The sequence below is a fragment of the Rana temporaria genome, chromosome 10 (assembly GCF_905171775.1).
Source record: "Rana temporaria chromosome 10, aRanTem1.1, whole genome shotgun sequence".
NCBI classification, from domain to species: Eukaryota; Metazoa; Chordata; class Amphibia; order Anura; family Ranidae; genus Rana; species Rana temporaria.
Window position 1 is genome coordinate 111,975,220 of NC_053498.1, and position 18,495 is coordinate 111,993,714.

General features: G+C 47.0%; 1 protein-coding gene across 1 annotated transcript in view; it reads left to right on the forward strand.

Moving 5' to 3' along the window:
• The window catches only part of LOC120915459 (probable pleckstrin homology domain-containing family N member 1), a 113,019-nt gene extending 98,451 nt beyond the window's left edge, over window positions 1-14,568 (forward strand). The window contains exons 11-12 of the mRNA XM_040325995.1: window positions 10,848-10,924; window positions 14,160-14,568. Of these exons, the coding sequence (XP_040181929.1) occupies window positions 10,848-10,924; window positions 14,160-14,228 (146 nt within the window). The 3' untranslated portion in view covers window positions 14,229-14,568. The remainder of the gene's footprint in view (window positions 1-10,847; window positions 10,925-14,159) is intronic.
• Window positions 14,569-18,495: the final 3,927 nt, after the last annotated feature.

An 18,495-nucleotide genomic window follows, 5' to 3' on the forward strand; every position in this document is an offset into this window, starting at 1 on the left:
GATTTCTGCGTAGAGTATGCAAATTAGCTAGATACGCAGATTCACAGAACGTACGTCCGCTCGGTGCATTTTTTTACGTCGTTTACGTAAGGCTTTTTTCGGCGTAACGTTACCCCTGGGTCTATGAGGCGTACGCAATGTTAAGTATGGACGTCGGGACAGCGTCGAATTTTCCGTCATTTACGTAAAACGTTCGCGAATAGGGCTTTGCGTAAATTACGTTCACGTCGAAAGCATTGATTATTTGCAACGTGATTTAGAGCATGCGCACTGGGATACCCCCACGGACGGCGCAAAAAAAACGGAAAATTGTATCATACTTACCAGTAATTTTCCTTTCCTGGTGCCTATCCATGGCAGCATACTAGTGATAGAGCTCCGCCTCGACTCCTCCCTCAGGACTAGTGAATAGAATAAATTAAAGGCATAGCCCCTCCCCCAACATTCTCCGTACTATAGAATACCGAGGGTGGGAGCGTATGCTGCCATGGATAGGCACCAGGAAAGGAAAATTACTGGTAAGTATGATACAATTTTCTGTTTTCCTGGTGCCTCCATGGCAGCATACTAGTGATAAATAACTAGCTTGACGCGGGTGGGATAATGCTTAACAATAAGAGTTTTTAATTAGAAGAGGACATAGCAGCCTGAACTGCCCTTCTTCCGAACTCCACCGTTGTAAGAGCTCCTGGGTCAATATGGTAGTGCCTGAGAAACGTGTTACGAGACGACCAGGTGGCTGCCCTGCACACCGTCTCCAGCGATACGTTAGCCCTTGTTGCCCAGGAAGTAGCGACTGCTCTAGTGGAATGAGCATTCACTCGAGATGGAGGCTCCATATTCTTCGCCCTGTAGGACCTCTGTATCAGCTTCACAACCCATGATGCCAGAGTCCTGATGGAGGCTTCCTTGCCCCTGTGTTTACCAAAAGGTACGATGAACAGTCTCTCCGAGGTTCTGAAGGAGCCAGTGGCCTCTAGATAGGCCTTGAGTGTTCTGGACACATCTAGTTCGTGGCAGGATTCTGTATCAGTATCTGCAAATATTGGTAGAGCCCAAGGTTCCAACAGGTGGCTTGTAGAGGCGACCTTCGGCATGAACCCTCTGAGTGGGCGAAGTTCCACCCTGTCAGGGAAGAAAGAGATGTGGTCTTCCCCAATTCCTAAGGAGTGGAGTTCTGAGATCCTCCTACCGGAGGTGATGGCTAGCAGAAACGTTGTTTTCAGCGTTAGGTTCCATAGGGTTATTTGTTCTACTGGAGCAAAAGGTTGGATTGACAGAGCCTCGAGGACCAGAGACAGATCCCATTTAGGGAAGGATCGTCTAGCAGGCGGACGGATCTTCAGGACGCCTTTAAAGAAGATGACTAGTAAAGGATCTTCTGCCCACCTTCTACTGGTTGCGGCTGAGATTGCTGCTACCTGAACCTTGAGGGAGCTTAGACTAAGGCCTAGGTCAAGTCCTGTCTGAAGGAAACCTAATACATGGTTTGTAGAGGGAACGATAGGATCAAAGCCGTTATCGGCTGCGTAGGACAAGAACTTATCCCAGATCTTCGAATATATAGTATTCGTTGTAGGTTTCCTGGCCTTTAAGAGGGTTGAGATGACCCCTGACGAGCAGCCTAGGGACTCGAACCTTCGCCTCTCAACTTCCAGACTCGAAGGTCCAACCTCTGAGGGTTTGGGTGAAGCAGTTTGCCCTGCAGCAGAAGTTGAGGGAATGCTGGGATCTTGACTGGCGGACTCACACTGAGACGCATGGCAAGTGGAAACCAAGGTCTCTTCGGCCAGTACGGGAGTATCGTCAGTACCTGCACTGATTCCCTGAGTAACCTCAGGAGAAATTTGAGTATCAGTGACCGCGGAGGGAAGGCATATGCCATGGAGAACCTCCATGGGCATGTCAGGGCATCCACTGCTTCGGCTTGCGGATGTGGAAACCGGGAGACAAACCTGTCCAGTTTGGCGTTCTCCGAAGAGGCGAACAGGTCCACCTGTGGGGGATCCCAAGAGTTGGCAATCTGACGGAACACCCGTGGGTGGAGTGTCCACTCGTTGTTGTCGCAGAATCTCCTGGACAATGCGTCTGCTTCCGTATTCAGCTTGCCTGGGAGGTATACCGCTCGAAGGTCCAGGAGGTTCTTCTCTGCCCAAAGCATGATCGGCTCTACTTCCTTGAGGAGCGACCTGCTGCGCGTGCCCCCCTGCTTCTGCAGATAAGCAACCGCTGCCCTGTTGTCCAGGCGAAGCAGAATCCTCTGACCCTTGACTTGGGATGTCAGGGAAGTTAGTGCCATAAAGGCTGCCCTCAATTCTAGGATGTTGGACACTACGCCTTGGGTGGAGAATGACCATTTCCCCTGTACTTTGGATTCCCCGCAATGGGCTCCCCAGCCCTGTCCGCTCGCATCGGACGTAATTGTGGTCCAATGAAGGGACCCCAAGTGACGGGGTCTGGAGAGGTTTTCTGGATCTGTCCACCATTGAAGACTCCTTCGCATCAGTCCTGTGATCAGGATCGCCACTGCGCCAAGAAACCAGTCTGAAAGAATCTCAGGTGCCAATGGGTCCATGGGACCATGGGGATGCAGGCAGACATAGTACCAATGAGGCTCAGGCATTGTGAAGCCGTTAAAACCGGACTCTGGATGGTTTTGATCATTTTCTGAATGATAATCTCCCTCTTTGGCGGTGGCAACGACACTGTACCCCTCAGGGTGTTGAATGCTGCGCCCAAGTAGACCATCTGTTGAGTTGGTGTGAGTTGGCTCTTGTCTAGGTTGACTAACCACCCTAACTCCCTTAGAGTTTGGAGCAGAATGGTTCGATGGCACATCAGTTGCTCTGGGCTGCTTGCAAGGAGTAGGATGTCGTCTAGATAATGATACACCCTTAAGCCCTTCTCCCTCAGGGGGGCTAGGGCAGACAATAGGATCTTGGAGAATACCCTGGGAGAGGTGCACAGCCCAAAGGGTAGAGCTTGGAACTGAAGGTGAGTATGACCCACTGCAAATCTCAGGTATTTCTGCACTGTCGGCTGGATTGGAATATGCAGGTACGCGTCCTGGAGGTCGACAGAGATCATCCAATCCAACGGCTGGACTGCTTGGATTATTGTCTGCAAGGATTTCATCTTGAAGCTCTCGGTGTGAATATAGCGGTTGAGCCTTTTCAGGTCTATCACAGGCCTCCATCCGCCCGTCCTCTTGGGGACGAGGAATAAGGTGGAGTAAAAACCTGTGAATTGCTCTGCCAAGGGCACAGGAATGGCTGCTTCCTGACGCTGGAGTGACACTAAAAAATCTTTTAGAGCTTGAGCTTTCAGGGGAGAAGATGGAATTTCCGATCTCTTGAACGAGCTCCGAGGTGGAGTTTGAAAAAACTTCCAAGAGTGCCCCCATTGGATAGTGGACAGAACCCAGGGGTCCTGGCAATGGGTGGCCCAGGCTGAGGTGAAATGTTTTAGCCTGGCTCCCACCGGGAGTGTCAGGGATGGCTCGGCGTCAAAAGGACTGCTTTTGCTCCTGAGGAGCCGGAGGGGCTTTCATCTTCCTGTTCAAGAAGGATTGCTGAGTGCCTCTCCAAGGTCTTCTGTTGTCTCTGAATTGACCCGAATTTCTGAAGTCTCTTGAATCTGAGCGGCGGAACCTAGAGGGACCGCCTCTGAATCTTCGTGTTCTCCTGTCCTGTGGGAGCATACCAGACTTCCCTCCTGACAGCCTAGAGATTGCGTTATCCATCTTATCTCCAAAAAGCGCCTTCCCATCAAAGGGAATCTTGCACCAGCTCTGTTTGGATGAAAGGTCAGCTGACCAAGGCTTCAGCCATAAGGCCCTCTTTGCCATCACAGAGTGTAACATAGATCTTGCCGAGCATCTAATGGTATCAATGGCAGCCACTCCGACAAAATCTGCTGATAGCCTGAGTTCCTCTAAAGCTTTTATTATGTCTTCTGTAGGGACGTTCTGACGCAGAGCAGTCTCAATGTTATCTGTCCATGACCTAATGGCATTAGAGACTGACGTGAGGGCGATGGCCGGTTTACAGGCCGCTCCTGCCGCTAAGTAGCTCCTCTTTAGTTCTAGGTCAATACGCCTGTCTAGGGGATCCTTGAAGGAGGTGGAATCCTCCATTGGTAAGGTCACGTTTTTGGCAAGGCGTACTACTGATGCATCCACCACAGGCATGGAGTTTAGTGCCTGTGTTCCAGACTCTGGTAAGGGATACAACTTGTTGAGCCGGCTCAAAGAGAACTTTTTATCAGGCTTTGCCCATTCGTTAAGAATGACCTGGCTAATCTCCCCCATTAATGGGAAAAGAATCTGCTTCCTCTTGAGAAAGGGAAAATAGCTTGTCGCCTCTTGAGGGGGATCATCCGCCTCTTTCCAGGAGATTGCTGACTTAACTGCCTGGATAAACGGGTTTACCAGGGAAAAGCTGAACCCTGAGGGCTCTGACTCCTCTGCTGAGTACTCCGAGTCATCTCCGGGTGAGGAGTCTCTGCCTGACCGATCAGTCGGTAGTACAGGTTGCCCGACTGTTGAGGGGCCCGGGAGACTGGATTCCACATTCTGAGCCTGTGGTACCTGCGAGGTCGGCTGAACAGGGACAGAAGCCAAGAGCTTGGAGAAGGAGTCCCTCATAGCTTTGTCCAGCAGTTCTACTGCATGCCGATTTTCCTGCTCGCGGTTGGACGCATAGTCCGTAAAGCAGTCCTTACAAACTACCTTGTCGGGTAGTGGCGTAGCCCCGCATGTCCAACACTTCTTCTTTCTTTGGCTTCTAGAAGATGGAGAGTGATCATGACCCCTGGATCTTGACCTCTGTGATCTATGGCGTGGAGATTGGGATCTTCGCCTTGATGAGTGGGACCGGTGTCGCGAGGAATCCGATCTGCGGACTGGGCTGTCATTATCACGAGATCTTGATGACTTTCTGGTCCTCTTGGAGTGGGCAGGGCTACGGTGTAAGGAACTCACGTCAGAAAACAGTGAGGGCACTTTTTTTTTTTTTTTTTTAAATACTCACGTATCGTTGGTCCATACCTAATGGTGTGAGGATCTTTATTACGCGGCGAATGACTCATTGCAGAGCTTGGGCGGAAGGATCGGCTGCAAGAAATATAGAGAGGCCGAAAAAAAAAAAAAATAATAATAATAACAATTGAGAAATTTGAACAAACGGACAAGAAAGGCACCTGTCTGCAACCTTCAGACAGGTGCTGCTATGCTGGCACCTTCCCCCCATCTCCTCCCCTCTTACCAACAATTTTTTGGGGCTGAAACCTAGCAGGGCTTAGCATTTGTCACTGCAGCAGCAGCCAAGCCCTGTTCTAGGTCTTTATTTAAGTTTTCCCTGAAGGAGCCTTCCCCCAGGATCCGCCCCCAGCCAAAAGACTGGAAGTAAGGGCAAAAAAGCCCTGTTTCCAGAATCCAAGATGGCCGCCGCGTCTCGAGACGTCACCGCGCATGCGCCGCGCACGCGCCGCGCATGCGCAGAAGCGCCGGCGCCCGTGATACAGGAAGTACTGTATCAGGGCGCCGGGATCATCAGTAAATGTAGGTGCCAATGCACCAATAGTGTGGGCGCCGACCAGCACGGCCCCCCCTGCCATAAACGAGGGATCAGTTGAACCCAGTGACACCTGCGGCTCCGCCCCCTGACACAGGCCAGACCCCCCAGACTGCCATGTAGCCCAGAGCGACAGGGGCACCTGCTGAAGACAGAGTTTCTCAGTTTTTTTTTTTTTTTTTGTACAGCATTACAAATGGATCCTCTTTTTCATTTTTTTAAAAGGAAAACATATATACAATACAGAAGAAGTAAAAAAGAAAAGGGAAAGAAATGTCTGGCCTGGGGTAGAGGAGCCGATCCTTCCGCAGCTTCCATGTCATTCATAGGTGCTCCTGGCAGTTTGCGTTCCTATGAGGAAACTCTGCGATGCGACCCCAACAGATCCACAGAGGGGTCTCCCAGCTTATTAGCGCTAATAGCGGCCCAAGAACAGGGACTGCGCGCGGGAAAGGCTAAACCCGGCGGACGCTGCCGACTGCAGAGGTATGGACATACTTCTACTCTTCACCAGTACAAGAAGGTATGGAGGAAAAAAAGGAGAATGTTGGGGGAGGGGCTATGCCTTTAATTTATTCTATTCACTAGTCCTGAGGGAGGAGTCGAGGCGGAGCTCTATCACTAGTATGCTGCCATGGAGGCACCAGGAAAAAGGATTTTACGTGGGGTCAAGATGAATTACCATAAAACACGCCCACATCTTATCTATTTGAATTGCGCACCCTTACGCCGACACAGTTACACTACGCCGCCGTAACTTACGCCACAAATTCTTTCAGGATACAGAAACTACCCTCTAAGTTACGGCGGCGTATACGCTACGTCTGCCTAAAGATAGGCAGATCTTTGTGGATCAGGCCCCTTAGCTTTTTTTTTTTTTTTTGCTTTGATACAATTTTATAATATATACACTTTTTTTGTGTCAATGGCATTTCATTGACCTTTTATTGCTTTAGAGTCAGCCACTAGAGGGCTCCCCTTGCTTCACAATAAAATGTGATAACTAATCTAGAGCTTCTACATTAAAACCTAACTTTTATTTTTTTGTGTGTATAATAGGAAAAAGACAGCATGTTGTGATAGTGTGGGCAGAGCCACATGTGGAAATTCCGACGTCAGCAGAGATCACTCACATCAGGGCTGTTTTCTCTCTAAAAAAAACTAACAGCTAGGGTCTGTAGTGCCATGTTGATTTAAAAAAGAATATGGATGGGAGATCCTATGAACATATATACCCAAGAGTTCTGTATATGTACACTAATTCAAATAAATGATTTTTTTAATTTAGTTTACAAACACAATAACTACATGTTATTGATTGTATTATCCTATTATGCTGCTTCAATCAGTGCATCTAGTACAGTGCCGATCCTGACCTCCCTGGGGCCCTAAGCAAAATGACATGTCACATTAAAGATTGAGAAGCGGGGGAGGGGGTGTTCTGCTGTCTGAAAAGACATCTTACATTAAAGTGAGAAGCTGGGGGTGCTGACTTCTTAGCTCTTCTCCCATGCAGCCAGCGAGTTGAGAAGCGAGGTGAGAGGCCGAAAATGACTTCTCACCAGGCGGGGCCTCTAGTAATTTGGGGGGCCCTCCGCAGCTTTGCGGGGCCCTAAGCGGCTTGCATAGTGAGCCTATATGGCGGATCGGCCCTGATCTAGTATTTAACATACATACTTAAAATACTTTCAATCCTTCATTGAAGCCACTGCTACCGTGTTTCTCCGAAAATAAGCCCGGGTCTTATATTAATTTTGACAACAAAAGACACAGTAGGGCTTATTTTCGGGGTAGGGCTTACCATGTAATCTGCTGTCTTCTCTCCCCCCTCTCTCTCCCTGCCTGACAGGAATCCTCAGTGTGAACCAAATTAAAATGCTTGTAAAATCCTATAATCCACTTTGTTACAGTATTATACAATGTACTATACAATGTACAATGCGTGTGTTTCTGTAATATAGTTGTCCCATAACACCTTCGTTATAGCGCCGATCTGTGCTTCTGTGACCCGCCGGAGCTCTCTTCCCTTCAATTATATTACAGAAACACACACATTGTACATTATATACTAGGGCTAGATTCAGATACAATTGTGTATCTATGTGCCGGCGTAACATATCTTAGATACGTTACGCCGCCGTAAATTAGGGCGCATTTTCCGTATTTAGAAAGAACTTGCGCCCTTAGTTACGGCGTAGCGTATTTGGTCCGGCGTAAGCCTGCCTAATTTAAATGTGGATGATGTGGGCGTGTTTTATGTATATTAACTGTGACCCCGCGTATTTGAAGTTTTTTCGGCATGCGCTGTTTGTGAAAAAATCCCAGTGCGCATGCTCGAAATTACGCCGCAAATCGTCAATGCTTTAGACGTGAACGTAACTTACATACAGCCCTATTCGCGAACGACTTACGCAAACAACGTAACATTTTGTAAAACTTGACGCGGGAACGACGTCCATACTTAACATTAGCTACGCCTCATATAGCAGGGGTAACTTTACGCCGGAAAAAGCCTAACGTAAACGACGTAAAAAAATGCGCCGGACGTACAGTATGTTTCTGAATCGGCGTAAATACCTAATTAGCATATTCCTCACGTAAATATACGGAAGCGCCACCTAGCGGCCAGCATAAATAGGCAGCCTAAGAAACGACGGTGTAAAACACTTACACCGGTCGGATCTTAGGGAAATCTATGCGTAACTGATTCTATGAATCCGTCGCATAGATACGACGGCCCGCACTCAGAGATACGATCTCCTTTCTGAATCCGGGCCAACTGTAATAGAGTGGACTATAGGATTTTACAAGCATTTTAAACTAGGGCTTATTTTCAGGGTAGGGCTTTTATTGCAGCCCTCCTTGAAAATAATGCTAGGTCTTATTTTTGGGATAGGTCTTACTTTCGGGGAAACACAGTATGCATTTTTACAATATACTGTATACTGTATACATACCTCAGTTCAAAGGGTCTGTGAAGCGGCCACTTGGGAAGCCAGGTCTTTCCTCTTGAGGGTATAAGAGACACAACACACCACTAGCTCAACAATTGGAGGGAAATGTGAATGGCCTCAGCCTTGAACTCCTCCTAAGCCATGTCCCCGATGCATTTCTCCCCCCACCATGGCTTAGGCTGCATTCACATCTAGGCGGACGAAATCGCGGCGTTTTGTCGCCGCAAATCGCGGTAAAAATAGCGGCGTTTTGTACCGCGATTTGCGGCGACAAAACGCCGGTATTGTCCGCCTAGATGTGCCCCAAGATGACCCCCTCTATGGAGATGATTCCCATCTCCTAGCCGAACGCTCGAAGACGCCTGAAAAAAAGGTCCGGGACCTTTTTTCACGCGGCAGGCGACAGGCGTCCGGCGTGGAGATGTGAACCATCTCCATAGAGGGACATCTGTTTTCAGCCCTCTGGCGGCAGCGGCGTAGCGCTACAGGCGTAAAAACGCCTAGGTGTGAATGCAGCCTAAGTCATCAGGCAAAATGTAGGGACCTGGCTTAGAAGGAGTTCATGGCTGAGGCCGTTCACATTTCTCTCCCCCTCTTGAGCTAGTGGTGTGTGGCTCTCATCCTCTCATGCTTCATTGCTTTCTGGATCAAGCTAGACAGCCTGCATTCTTACATTGCTGTGAGACACCAGATTTTTTACCAGCGGAGCACGTTGGGGGACACTATATATGTACTAACACCATTCTGTGCAGCAGTACCCAGAAAATAGAGAAGTAAGGAAACTCTCTATTGGAAATGCCGTGCAGTTGTTACATGTAGTCAGGTAATGACTCAAAAGAAGACACAAAAAATCAACAGCACTAGGGCTGCATTCACACCTGAGAGTAGCGTTTGCCGCGATTTTTGCGGCGTTTTTTTACCGCGTTTTGCCATGATTTTTTCTGCGTTTTTTTTTTTCATGTTTTGCCACGATTTTGGACAGGTCTGAAAGGGTCACCAATGTAAAAAGCAGAAAAACGCCCAAATCTGCCTAAAAAAAAGTCTCAGAACTTGTTTGAGCTTCAGCTGTTTTGGAACTTCTGGTTTCAGGCGTTTTGGAGATGTGAACCATCTCCATAGAGCAGTGGTTCTCAACCTTTCTAGTGCCGTGACCCCTTGATAACATTTCCCAAGTTGTGGGGCCCCCTAACAGTAAAAAAAAATTGTAGCGTGGGTTGTCAGCACCCAAGGCAACACAATTAGTTTGCGCCCCTAACCCACGGACATTTTAGCGCTCCCCGAGTCCCTTCCACTCGTACAGTATTAAAACCCCTTATGGTACATTTCAGGATGTACCACTCTTTGTTCTCCTTTTTTCCCCTTTTATCTCTCTCTATCCTAGATTCTTTTCCCCCCCCCCCCCCATTCATCTCTCTAGCCTTCTTTCTTGTTCTCTTATTCTTTCCCTTTTTCTTTGTTCCTCCCCCTCTTTCCCTCTCCCTTCCATGTATCCTCTTTTTATTCCTTCTCTTACTCCTTGGTTGGGGTGAAGGGGGTGAGTTGCAGTGCTGGGGGGGGGGGGAGTTCTGATCAGCCAACTTAGGTGCTTTTGATCAAGGTCCTCTGCTGTTCTGAGAACTGTAGTGGGGACTTTCAATGGCAACTCTAATCACAGGTAGTGTTACTCACTGTGTCTCCGGCTTCACTGTGTCTCCAGCCCTGTGGTGTCTCTTAGCAGTGACACCTATGCTGAAATCAGGAGATGGGGTCTCCCCCAGCCCCTCCCACTTCACATTCCTCACCAGTCAGCTGACCTCTCGTCTCTGCCCTCCAGCAATGCCGTGAACTGAATAGGCAGCTGTGAAGAGGCTGAGTGGGCAGCTGTGGGCTCCATCGACAGGCCTGATGGGCGGCCGCAAAAAGGCTGTGAGCGGTGCAGGCTTCTGGAACAGCACAGGATTGGGTGACCCCTGGCAAATAGTAATTCGACCCCCGAGGGGGTCCCCACCTCCAGGTTGAGAAACATTGCCATAGAGAATAATAGATTTTTCCCCCTCCAACGTTTTGTAGCTTCAGACTTCAAGCTTCAAAACGCTCAGGTATGAACGGGGTCTTAGATGCAACAAGCATTGAAAAAATGTGAAATCCATTATTGTTTTTTTTTTTTTGCAAACTCAATTCAATGTCAACAAATTAGGGCTCACTTCAAAATGTTCCTCTTTAACGTATCACAATGTTAGCTTTACAATGTTGAAAATTATGAAAAGCATTATTCCTGCACATATTTAGAAGGAGCTAATGTTATTTTGCAATATTTATGCAATATTTTTGTAATTTTTAGGTGATCTTATGGAGCCAATCTTAATTTTGTGTTTGACACCAGAAGATTACAGTAAATGGACTTATTATCTTCAAAAGGTAGATTATTTGTATCAATTGTGTATGTTTTGTTTTCTGTTTGCAAAGACACTGAAGCCTAATAAAGCATTTTCTTTAGGTTTGGTTTGGTTTTTAGTGTTCAGGCATTGGAACCTCTTGCAGGTTTTTAATGCTGTTTGTGCCCCCATGTAAATGAAAACAGGAAATATGGGAAACGTACTCCCACAAAGGTACAAAAAGCAATAATACCACATTTCAGTAGAATGGAGTGGAGTTAAAGCTTCAATCAGATTTGTATTGCTTTTGGTGTTTTTGCTGAGGATATCTCCCCTTGTGTTTTGCCCTTGTGACACTCTGGGGGTTATTTACAAAAGGCAAATCCACTCTGCACTAGGGTTGTCCCGATACCACTTTTTTCGGACCGAGTACAAGTACCAATACTTTTTTTCATGTACTCGCCAATACCGAATATCGATACTTTTTTTTAAATGCAGCCACATGTCCCCAAATGCAGCCTTGTGTCCCCAAATGCAGCCTTGTCCCTAAATTCAGCCATGTCCCTTAATTCAGCCATGTCCCTAATTCAGCCATGTCCCTAATGCAGCCTTGTGTCCCCCAAGACAAAGCCTTGGCTTTGTCTAAGGCGGCAGCGGCAGCAGCTCTCCTCTTCCCCATACGAGGATTGCTCTGCTCCGCTCTCCGCCCCCTCTCCACCCCCTCTCCACCCGCACTCGAAAAAAAAAAAAGAAGTATTCTACCAGGCATCGGGAGTATTTGCGCGAGTACAAGTACTAGCGCAAATACTCGGTATCGGTCCCGATACCAATACTAGTATCGGTATCGGGACAACCCTACTTTGCACTACTAAGGCAAACTACAAGTGCAAAGTGGACTTGAAATTGCACTGGAAGTGTCTGTGCCCCTGTTCAGAAGATTCCACCTCGTCTTTCTGTCCCAATGACAATCGGATTTTGAACATTTGGGGTTGTTGTTGATCCTTGGTGATAAAGCATCAGTGGAAGTACCTTTTTCCCATAATAACTCTTATGCCGTGTACACATGACCGTTTTCCATGTCATGGAAAAAAACAACATTTTTCTCGACGCAACTCTCAAGCCTGCCTTGCATACACACGATCGTGATAAAAAATGCTTAAGCAAAGCGCGGTGACGTACAACACGTACGACGGCACTATAAAGGGGAAGTTCCATTCGAATGGCGCCACCCTTTGGTCTGATTATGCTAATTTCCCGTCTCATAACTTGCTTCTGAGCATGCACGTTTTTTATCCCGTTGCTAAAGCGTACACACCACTGTTTTTCACGACGAGAAAAATGACGATGTGATAAACAACGAGAAAAAACAGAGCATGTTCTAAATTTTTAATGCCCATTTTTCTTGACGAGAAAAATGCTCTGGAGCCTACACACGATCGTTTTTAACAACCAATTAAAAAAATTTCTTTTTTTCTCATCTTAAAAAACGGTCGTGTGTACACGGCATGATGCCTAGTACACACGATCGTTTTTCCCGTCGGGAAAACTGCTGTGTTTTCCTTTGGCCGGGAAAACCGGACTTGTGTATGTTCCTTAGCAGTTTTCCCGACAGGAAAACTGTGGTTTAAAAAATGAGAACATGTTCTCTTTTTTTCTCGCCGCGAATCGCGGCGGTTTGTTTCCCCCAATTTTCCAATGGGAAACACTGCGAGGGAGCATACACACGTCCGGTTTTCCCAACCAACTTTCTCCTGGCTGTTTTCCTGTCGGGAAAACCGGCCGTGTGTGCAGGGGTAAACCGGCCGTGTGTGCAGGGGAAAAGGGACCGAGGCGGTTCCCGGTTTTCCCCTCGGTTTTCCCGGCGGTCTTTTGATCATGTGTACTAGGCATAACAGGAGTGAATTCCCCTTACTAGGGGGATATTTCCTTTCACTTCCTGTTGCCATCCTCTGTTTATAAGTAGGAGTCGTTTGTAAGTCGAATGTTTGTAACTAGCGGACCGCCTGTATAGCTTAAAGTCAAAACATTTTTACTTTTTTTTTTTTTTAGCTTTGGATAACGTAGGTGTTTATTGCTGTCTGCATTCCCCCTGAGAAGATTCGCCCTCTCGTATTCCCTATGCTGTCCAAAACTAAAAGAATTTTTTTTTTTTAGATATATTGTTAGGGATCGTTTTGCACAGTCATTTTTACTTTTTTGTCACTAAAAGCAGTCAGAAGCCACGGAAAACCACTATGCAGACATTCTCCAGTGCAGGGTTAGACTAGGACAAAAATGTGGCCCTGGACTTCATCCGAACTGGCCTAGGGCACAACACATCAGGGTACAGTGCACATCAGGGCACGGTACAGAGCTCAGCACATCAGGGCACAGCACATCAGGGTACAGAGCCCAGTACATCAGGACACGAGGCACATCAGGGCACAACACGTACAGGGCACATCACATCAGGGTACAGAGCCCAGTACATCAGGACACGAGGCACATCAGGGCACATCAAGTCAGGGTACAGGGCACAGCACATCAGGGCCCATCACACCACATTAAGGCACAGCACATCGGGGCAACGAGGCACATCAGGGCACGGGGCACATCAGAGCACATAGCACATCAGAGCACAGGGCACAGGGCACATTATGGGGCACATGCAGAGTAGTGCAGAAAGCGTGTGTAATAAGTTGTCACTCGTGTCATGCTGCGGCTGCTCCTCGCCCCCGGCGGCCCCTCCCTTCTTCTTGTCCATTCCAGATGATGTCACAAGCAAATGGGGATGGACGAGAAGAGAGAAGGGGCCGCCGGGGGGCGGGGAGCAGCCGCAGCGTGACACGATAGACAACTTATTACACACGCTTCCTGCGCTACTCTGCATGCATTGCTGGCTAAATCTCGATCTACCTTTCAGGCGCAGCTGTCGGCGATTGACAGGTAGATCGCCATGGATCTCCAACCGGCCCACTGAGCAATTGGCCCACCGGGAAACTCCCTCTAGTCCCAAAGGCCAGTCCATCCCTGCTCCAGTGTCCTATACAATAATGTCATGTTTGATTTGAGAATACAGTACCTTGAAAAAACACAGCAACCCCTACATAGCTACTGTGGAATGTAGATTAGCCTGGGAATTTAGTCCACTCACGATTGACATTTCAGTTTTCATATGATATCTCATCCTTGTCATGTAAGGAAACATTTTAGTGGCCCTTTGTATGCCTTTTAGTATGGGTGTAATTGTTACTGTAACTTTCAATCAAGATCTTTACCAGAATATCTTTGCATTTTAGCCACAGCAAATCCACTGTGGTGTCGGTCTGCATCCTCTGCCTTCTGTGCCGCCCAAATATCGAAGGTAAGAAGATAGAGTGTGGAAAATGATTACTGTGACAGTCTTCCTGGACAAATGTCAAAGTACGATAGACGTCAACAGAAGAGGAAGCCAGCTGGAGGAGTCACTGGACGCTCTGCTCTGCGTCACCGCTCACATGATTGGTTGTAATGGTAGACTGTGAAAAAGAATACAAAAAAGAGGAAGTGCAAGTGTAAAATGTTTAACAATGGAGAATATAAATAATGCAAGACGATGGAACCAGAGATAAAAATTCATCCTCATGTCTGTGACCTCCTGACATTCTCCTACCCTCTATTACAAAAAGATGTCAGCTGAGATAAAATCAATACAAAAAGTCTAAATACTCCAACTACTACATTAGTCATCTGTGCAGATAGGAGTTCAGTAATTAAAAGGTGTTTTAGCTGACACCTCATACTGTATGAAAGAATCTCTCAAACAAAGTCATTGCAGACGGGGTGGAGAAGAAGGCTGTGACTTTTTATTGTGTCAGTTGCCATTGCACAGTATATAGCTGTGCAGCACAGAAACACATTACAGGTAGGGCAGGATTAAACTGTTAGGCCCCATGCACACAAGAAGCAAATGCAAACACATGTAAACTCAAGTTTTCAAAGGCAAAAACCGGCGTTCAAAACGCCCATTTTTGCCGCGAATTTCGCTGCGTTTTGCCGCGTTTAGGGGCGTTTTACCGCGTTTGCGGCTATCAGCGTTCATAACAAAGACATTGTAGACCCTCCCAAAGCTTTGAAATGCAAAAACGTTTGCGTCTGAACCCAACATTTTGCGTCTGAAAAAACGAGCCTAAACCCAACTGCTTTAAAACGCAAAAAAACGTGAATGTGTGCATGGACACATAGGATAACATTAAATGTGTTCAGGGTCAGTTGAAAAAAATGCCCAAATGCCTCTGAACTCGAGTTTACCAGCGTCTCGTGTGCATGGGGCCTAACTAAACCCACAACAGTATCAGTAATCAGTCTGAATATGCAGTAAAGCAGGCTTTGTATACTCACCGAAGGGGATAATCCTCTGCATTGTGTAAAAAAGGCTGTTTGCATAGGTGTGAGTGAGGGTGTGCCAAGTGTGCCTGGGCACACCCTAATAACTATGTGCACTGAAGCCAGTTTTTCATTTAACTTATATTGGAGTTGAATACAGTGTGCCCCAGTATCTCCATGCTATTGGTTATAAGCTGTTATAAGCGCTATTTGCATAATATATGGTTGGGGTCACCAAACGTTTCAGTCTAGGGGCAACATTGTACTTACAAATAATCACAGGCCGAAAAACATCAGGGTTTATAAAGATTCCCCATTTACATCCAGAGGAGCACATCAATGTCCCCCTTACATCTACCGTGTTTCTCCGAAAATAAGCCCGGGTCTTATATTAATTTTGACAACAAAAGACACAGTAGGGCTTATTTTCGGGGTAGGTCTTACCATGTAATCTGCTGTCTTCTCTCCCCCCTCTCTCTCCCTGCCTGACAGGAATCCTCAGTGTGAACCAAATTAAAATGCTTGTAAAATCCTATAATCCACTTTGTTACAGTATTATACAATGTACTATACAATGTACAATGCGTGTGTTTCTGTAATATAGTTGTCCCATAACACCTTCGTTATAGCGCCGATCTGTGCTTCTGTGACCCGCCGGAGCTCTCTTCCCTTCAATTATATTACAGAAACACACACATTGTACATTATATACTAGGGCTAGATTCAGATACAATTGTGTATCTATGTGCCGGCGTAACATATCTTAGATACGTTACGCCGCCGTAAATTAGGGCGCATTTTCCGTATTTAGAAAGAACTTGCGCCCTTAGTTACGGCGTAGCGTATTTGGTCCGGCGTAAGCCTGCCTAATTTAAATGTGGATGATGTGGGCGTGTTTTATGTATATTAACTGTGACCCCGCGTATTTGAAGTTTTTTCGGCATGCGCCGTTTGTGAAAAAATCCCAGTGCGCATGCTCGAAATTACGCCGCAAATCGTCAATGCTTTAGACGTGAACGTAACTTACATACAGCCCTATTCGCGAACGACTTACGCAAACAACGTAACATTTTGTAAAACTTGACGCGGGAACGACGTCCATACTTAACATTAGCTACGCCTCATATAGCAGGGGTAACTTTACGCCGGAAAAAGCCTAACGTAAACGACGTAAAAAAATGCGCCAGACGTACAGTATGTTTCTGAATCGGCGTAAATACCTATTTAGCATATTCCTCACGTAAATATACGGAAGCGCCACCTAGCGGCGAGCATAAATAGGCAGCCTAAGATACGACGGTGTAAAACACTTACACCGGTCGGATCTTAGGGAAATCTATGCGTAACTGATTCTATGAATCCGTCGCATAGATACGACGGCCCGCACTCAGAGATACGATCTCCTTTCTGAATCCGGGCCAACTGTAATAGAGTGGATTATAGGATTTTACAAGCATTTTAAACTAGGGCTTATTTTCAGGGTAGGGCTTATATTGCAGCCCTCCTGGAAAATAATGCTAGGTCTTATTTTTGGGATAGGTCTTACTTTCGGGGAAACACAGTAGATGTGGCATCTAGAATCCTCATTTAGACTGCAAAGAAACTGACAAACTATTGTAAACACTTATGCCGCGTACACACGATTGGAAATTCCGACAAGAAAAGTCTGATGTGAGCTTTTGGTTGGAAATTTCGACCGTGTATATGCTCCATCAGACTTTTGCTGTCTGAATTACCGCCAACAAAAGATTGAGAGCAGGTTCTCTATTTTTCCGACTGAAAATCTGCTTGTCTGTATGCAATTCCGACGCGCAAAAAAACACGCATGCTTAGAATCAAGCAGAAGAGCCGAACTGCCGGTTCGTCATACGTCTTGTACGTCACCGCGTTCTTGATGGTCGGAATTTCCGACAAGATTTGTGTGACCGTGTGTATGCAACACAAGTTTGAGCCAACATTCCATCAGAAAAAAAAAAAACACGGTTTTCTTGTTGGAATTTCCGATCGTGTGTACGTGGCATAAGTCAAGATATAATTTTTTTTCCAAAGATCGTTTTTTTTACACCGTGGTCAGTGACCATAGTCAATTAGATATGATAAGGCACCTTACCAGTGACCCATAGTAAGGGAACCAGAATTTATCTATACTTTTCTTTGTTTTTTAATGGAAAGGTGATTTTTCTCGAATATTTCTAGAGTAGAAGTAGAGTTCATTTCTGCAATTAATTCTTTTATATTAAGGATTTTTGTTTTATTTCACATTATGCATATTTTACTAATAAGCCTTTAGCTAACTGAAACCGTATTGGTTGTGATGGGTTACTGCACTTTGTATCTCCGTATCTTAGTATAAGCTTACATCTCAGGAATCCAATACAGTTGCAAATTTGTAAGACTTATGCCTTGTACACACGATTGGAATTTACGATGAAAAAGTCAGACGGAATTTTTTTAACGGATATTCCGACCGCGTGTGTGCCCCATCTGAATTTTTCCATCGGGAATTCAGACGGACTTAGAAATATACCGTATTTATCGGGGTATACCGCGCGCTGGCGTATAACGTGCACCCCAAACTTAGGAAGGTAGTTTAAGGAAAAAAAAACCGTACATTTTTGTCCATCGGCGACCTTGTCCAGGTGTCCGTCTGTGGCTTCCTCGCGGGGTCCGTCCAGTCCATCTGCACCTTGCCCGGGGTTGCAGCGGCGTTCGTTTTTGAATTAGGCGCCCAGCCGAGAGGAGCCGGATTTCCTGTGTGTTCGGCTCGTCTCGGCTTCTCTTGACTCCTCTCACGTGGCTGCGGGTGGAGCCGAGCGTGGCCGAGTGCGCAGTACACTCGGCTCGGCTCTAGGCTGCGGGGCTCGGCTTGTCTCGGCTCCTCTCGCGTGGCTGCGGGAGGAGCCGAGCGTGGCCTAGCCGAGTGCGCAGTACACTCGGCTCAGCTCGGTCTATTTCGGCGGCGCCCGGGAACAGCAGCATCGGTGTATAAATCGCGCACCCACGATTTCCCCCTGATTTTTTTGAAGCAAATGACGTCCTTGCGACGTCATTTGCCGCAATGCACGTCGGGAAAGTTTCCCGATGTCGCATGCGCTTTACGATCGGCGCGGGAACACGCCTAATTTAAATGATTCCCCCCCCCTGCGGGATCATTTAAATTGCGCGTGCTTACGCCGGGCAATTTTTCCGGCGCGCCCTCGCAATTTACGGAGCTACTGCTCCGTGAATCGAGGGCAGCGGCGCAAATTTGCGGGGGCGCAGGGCAAAATC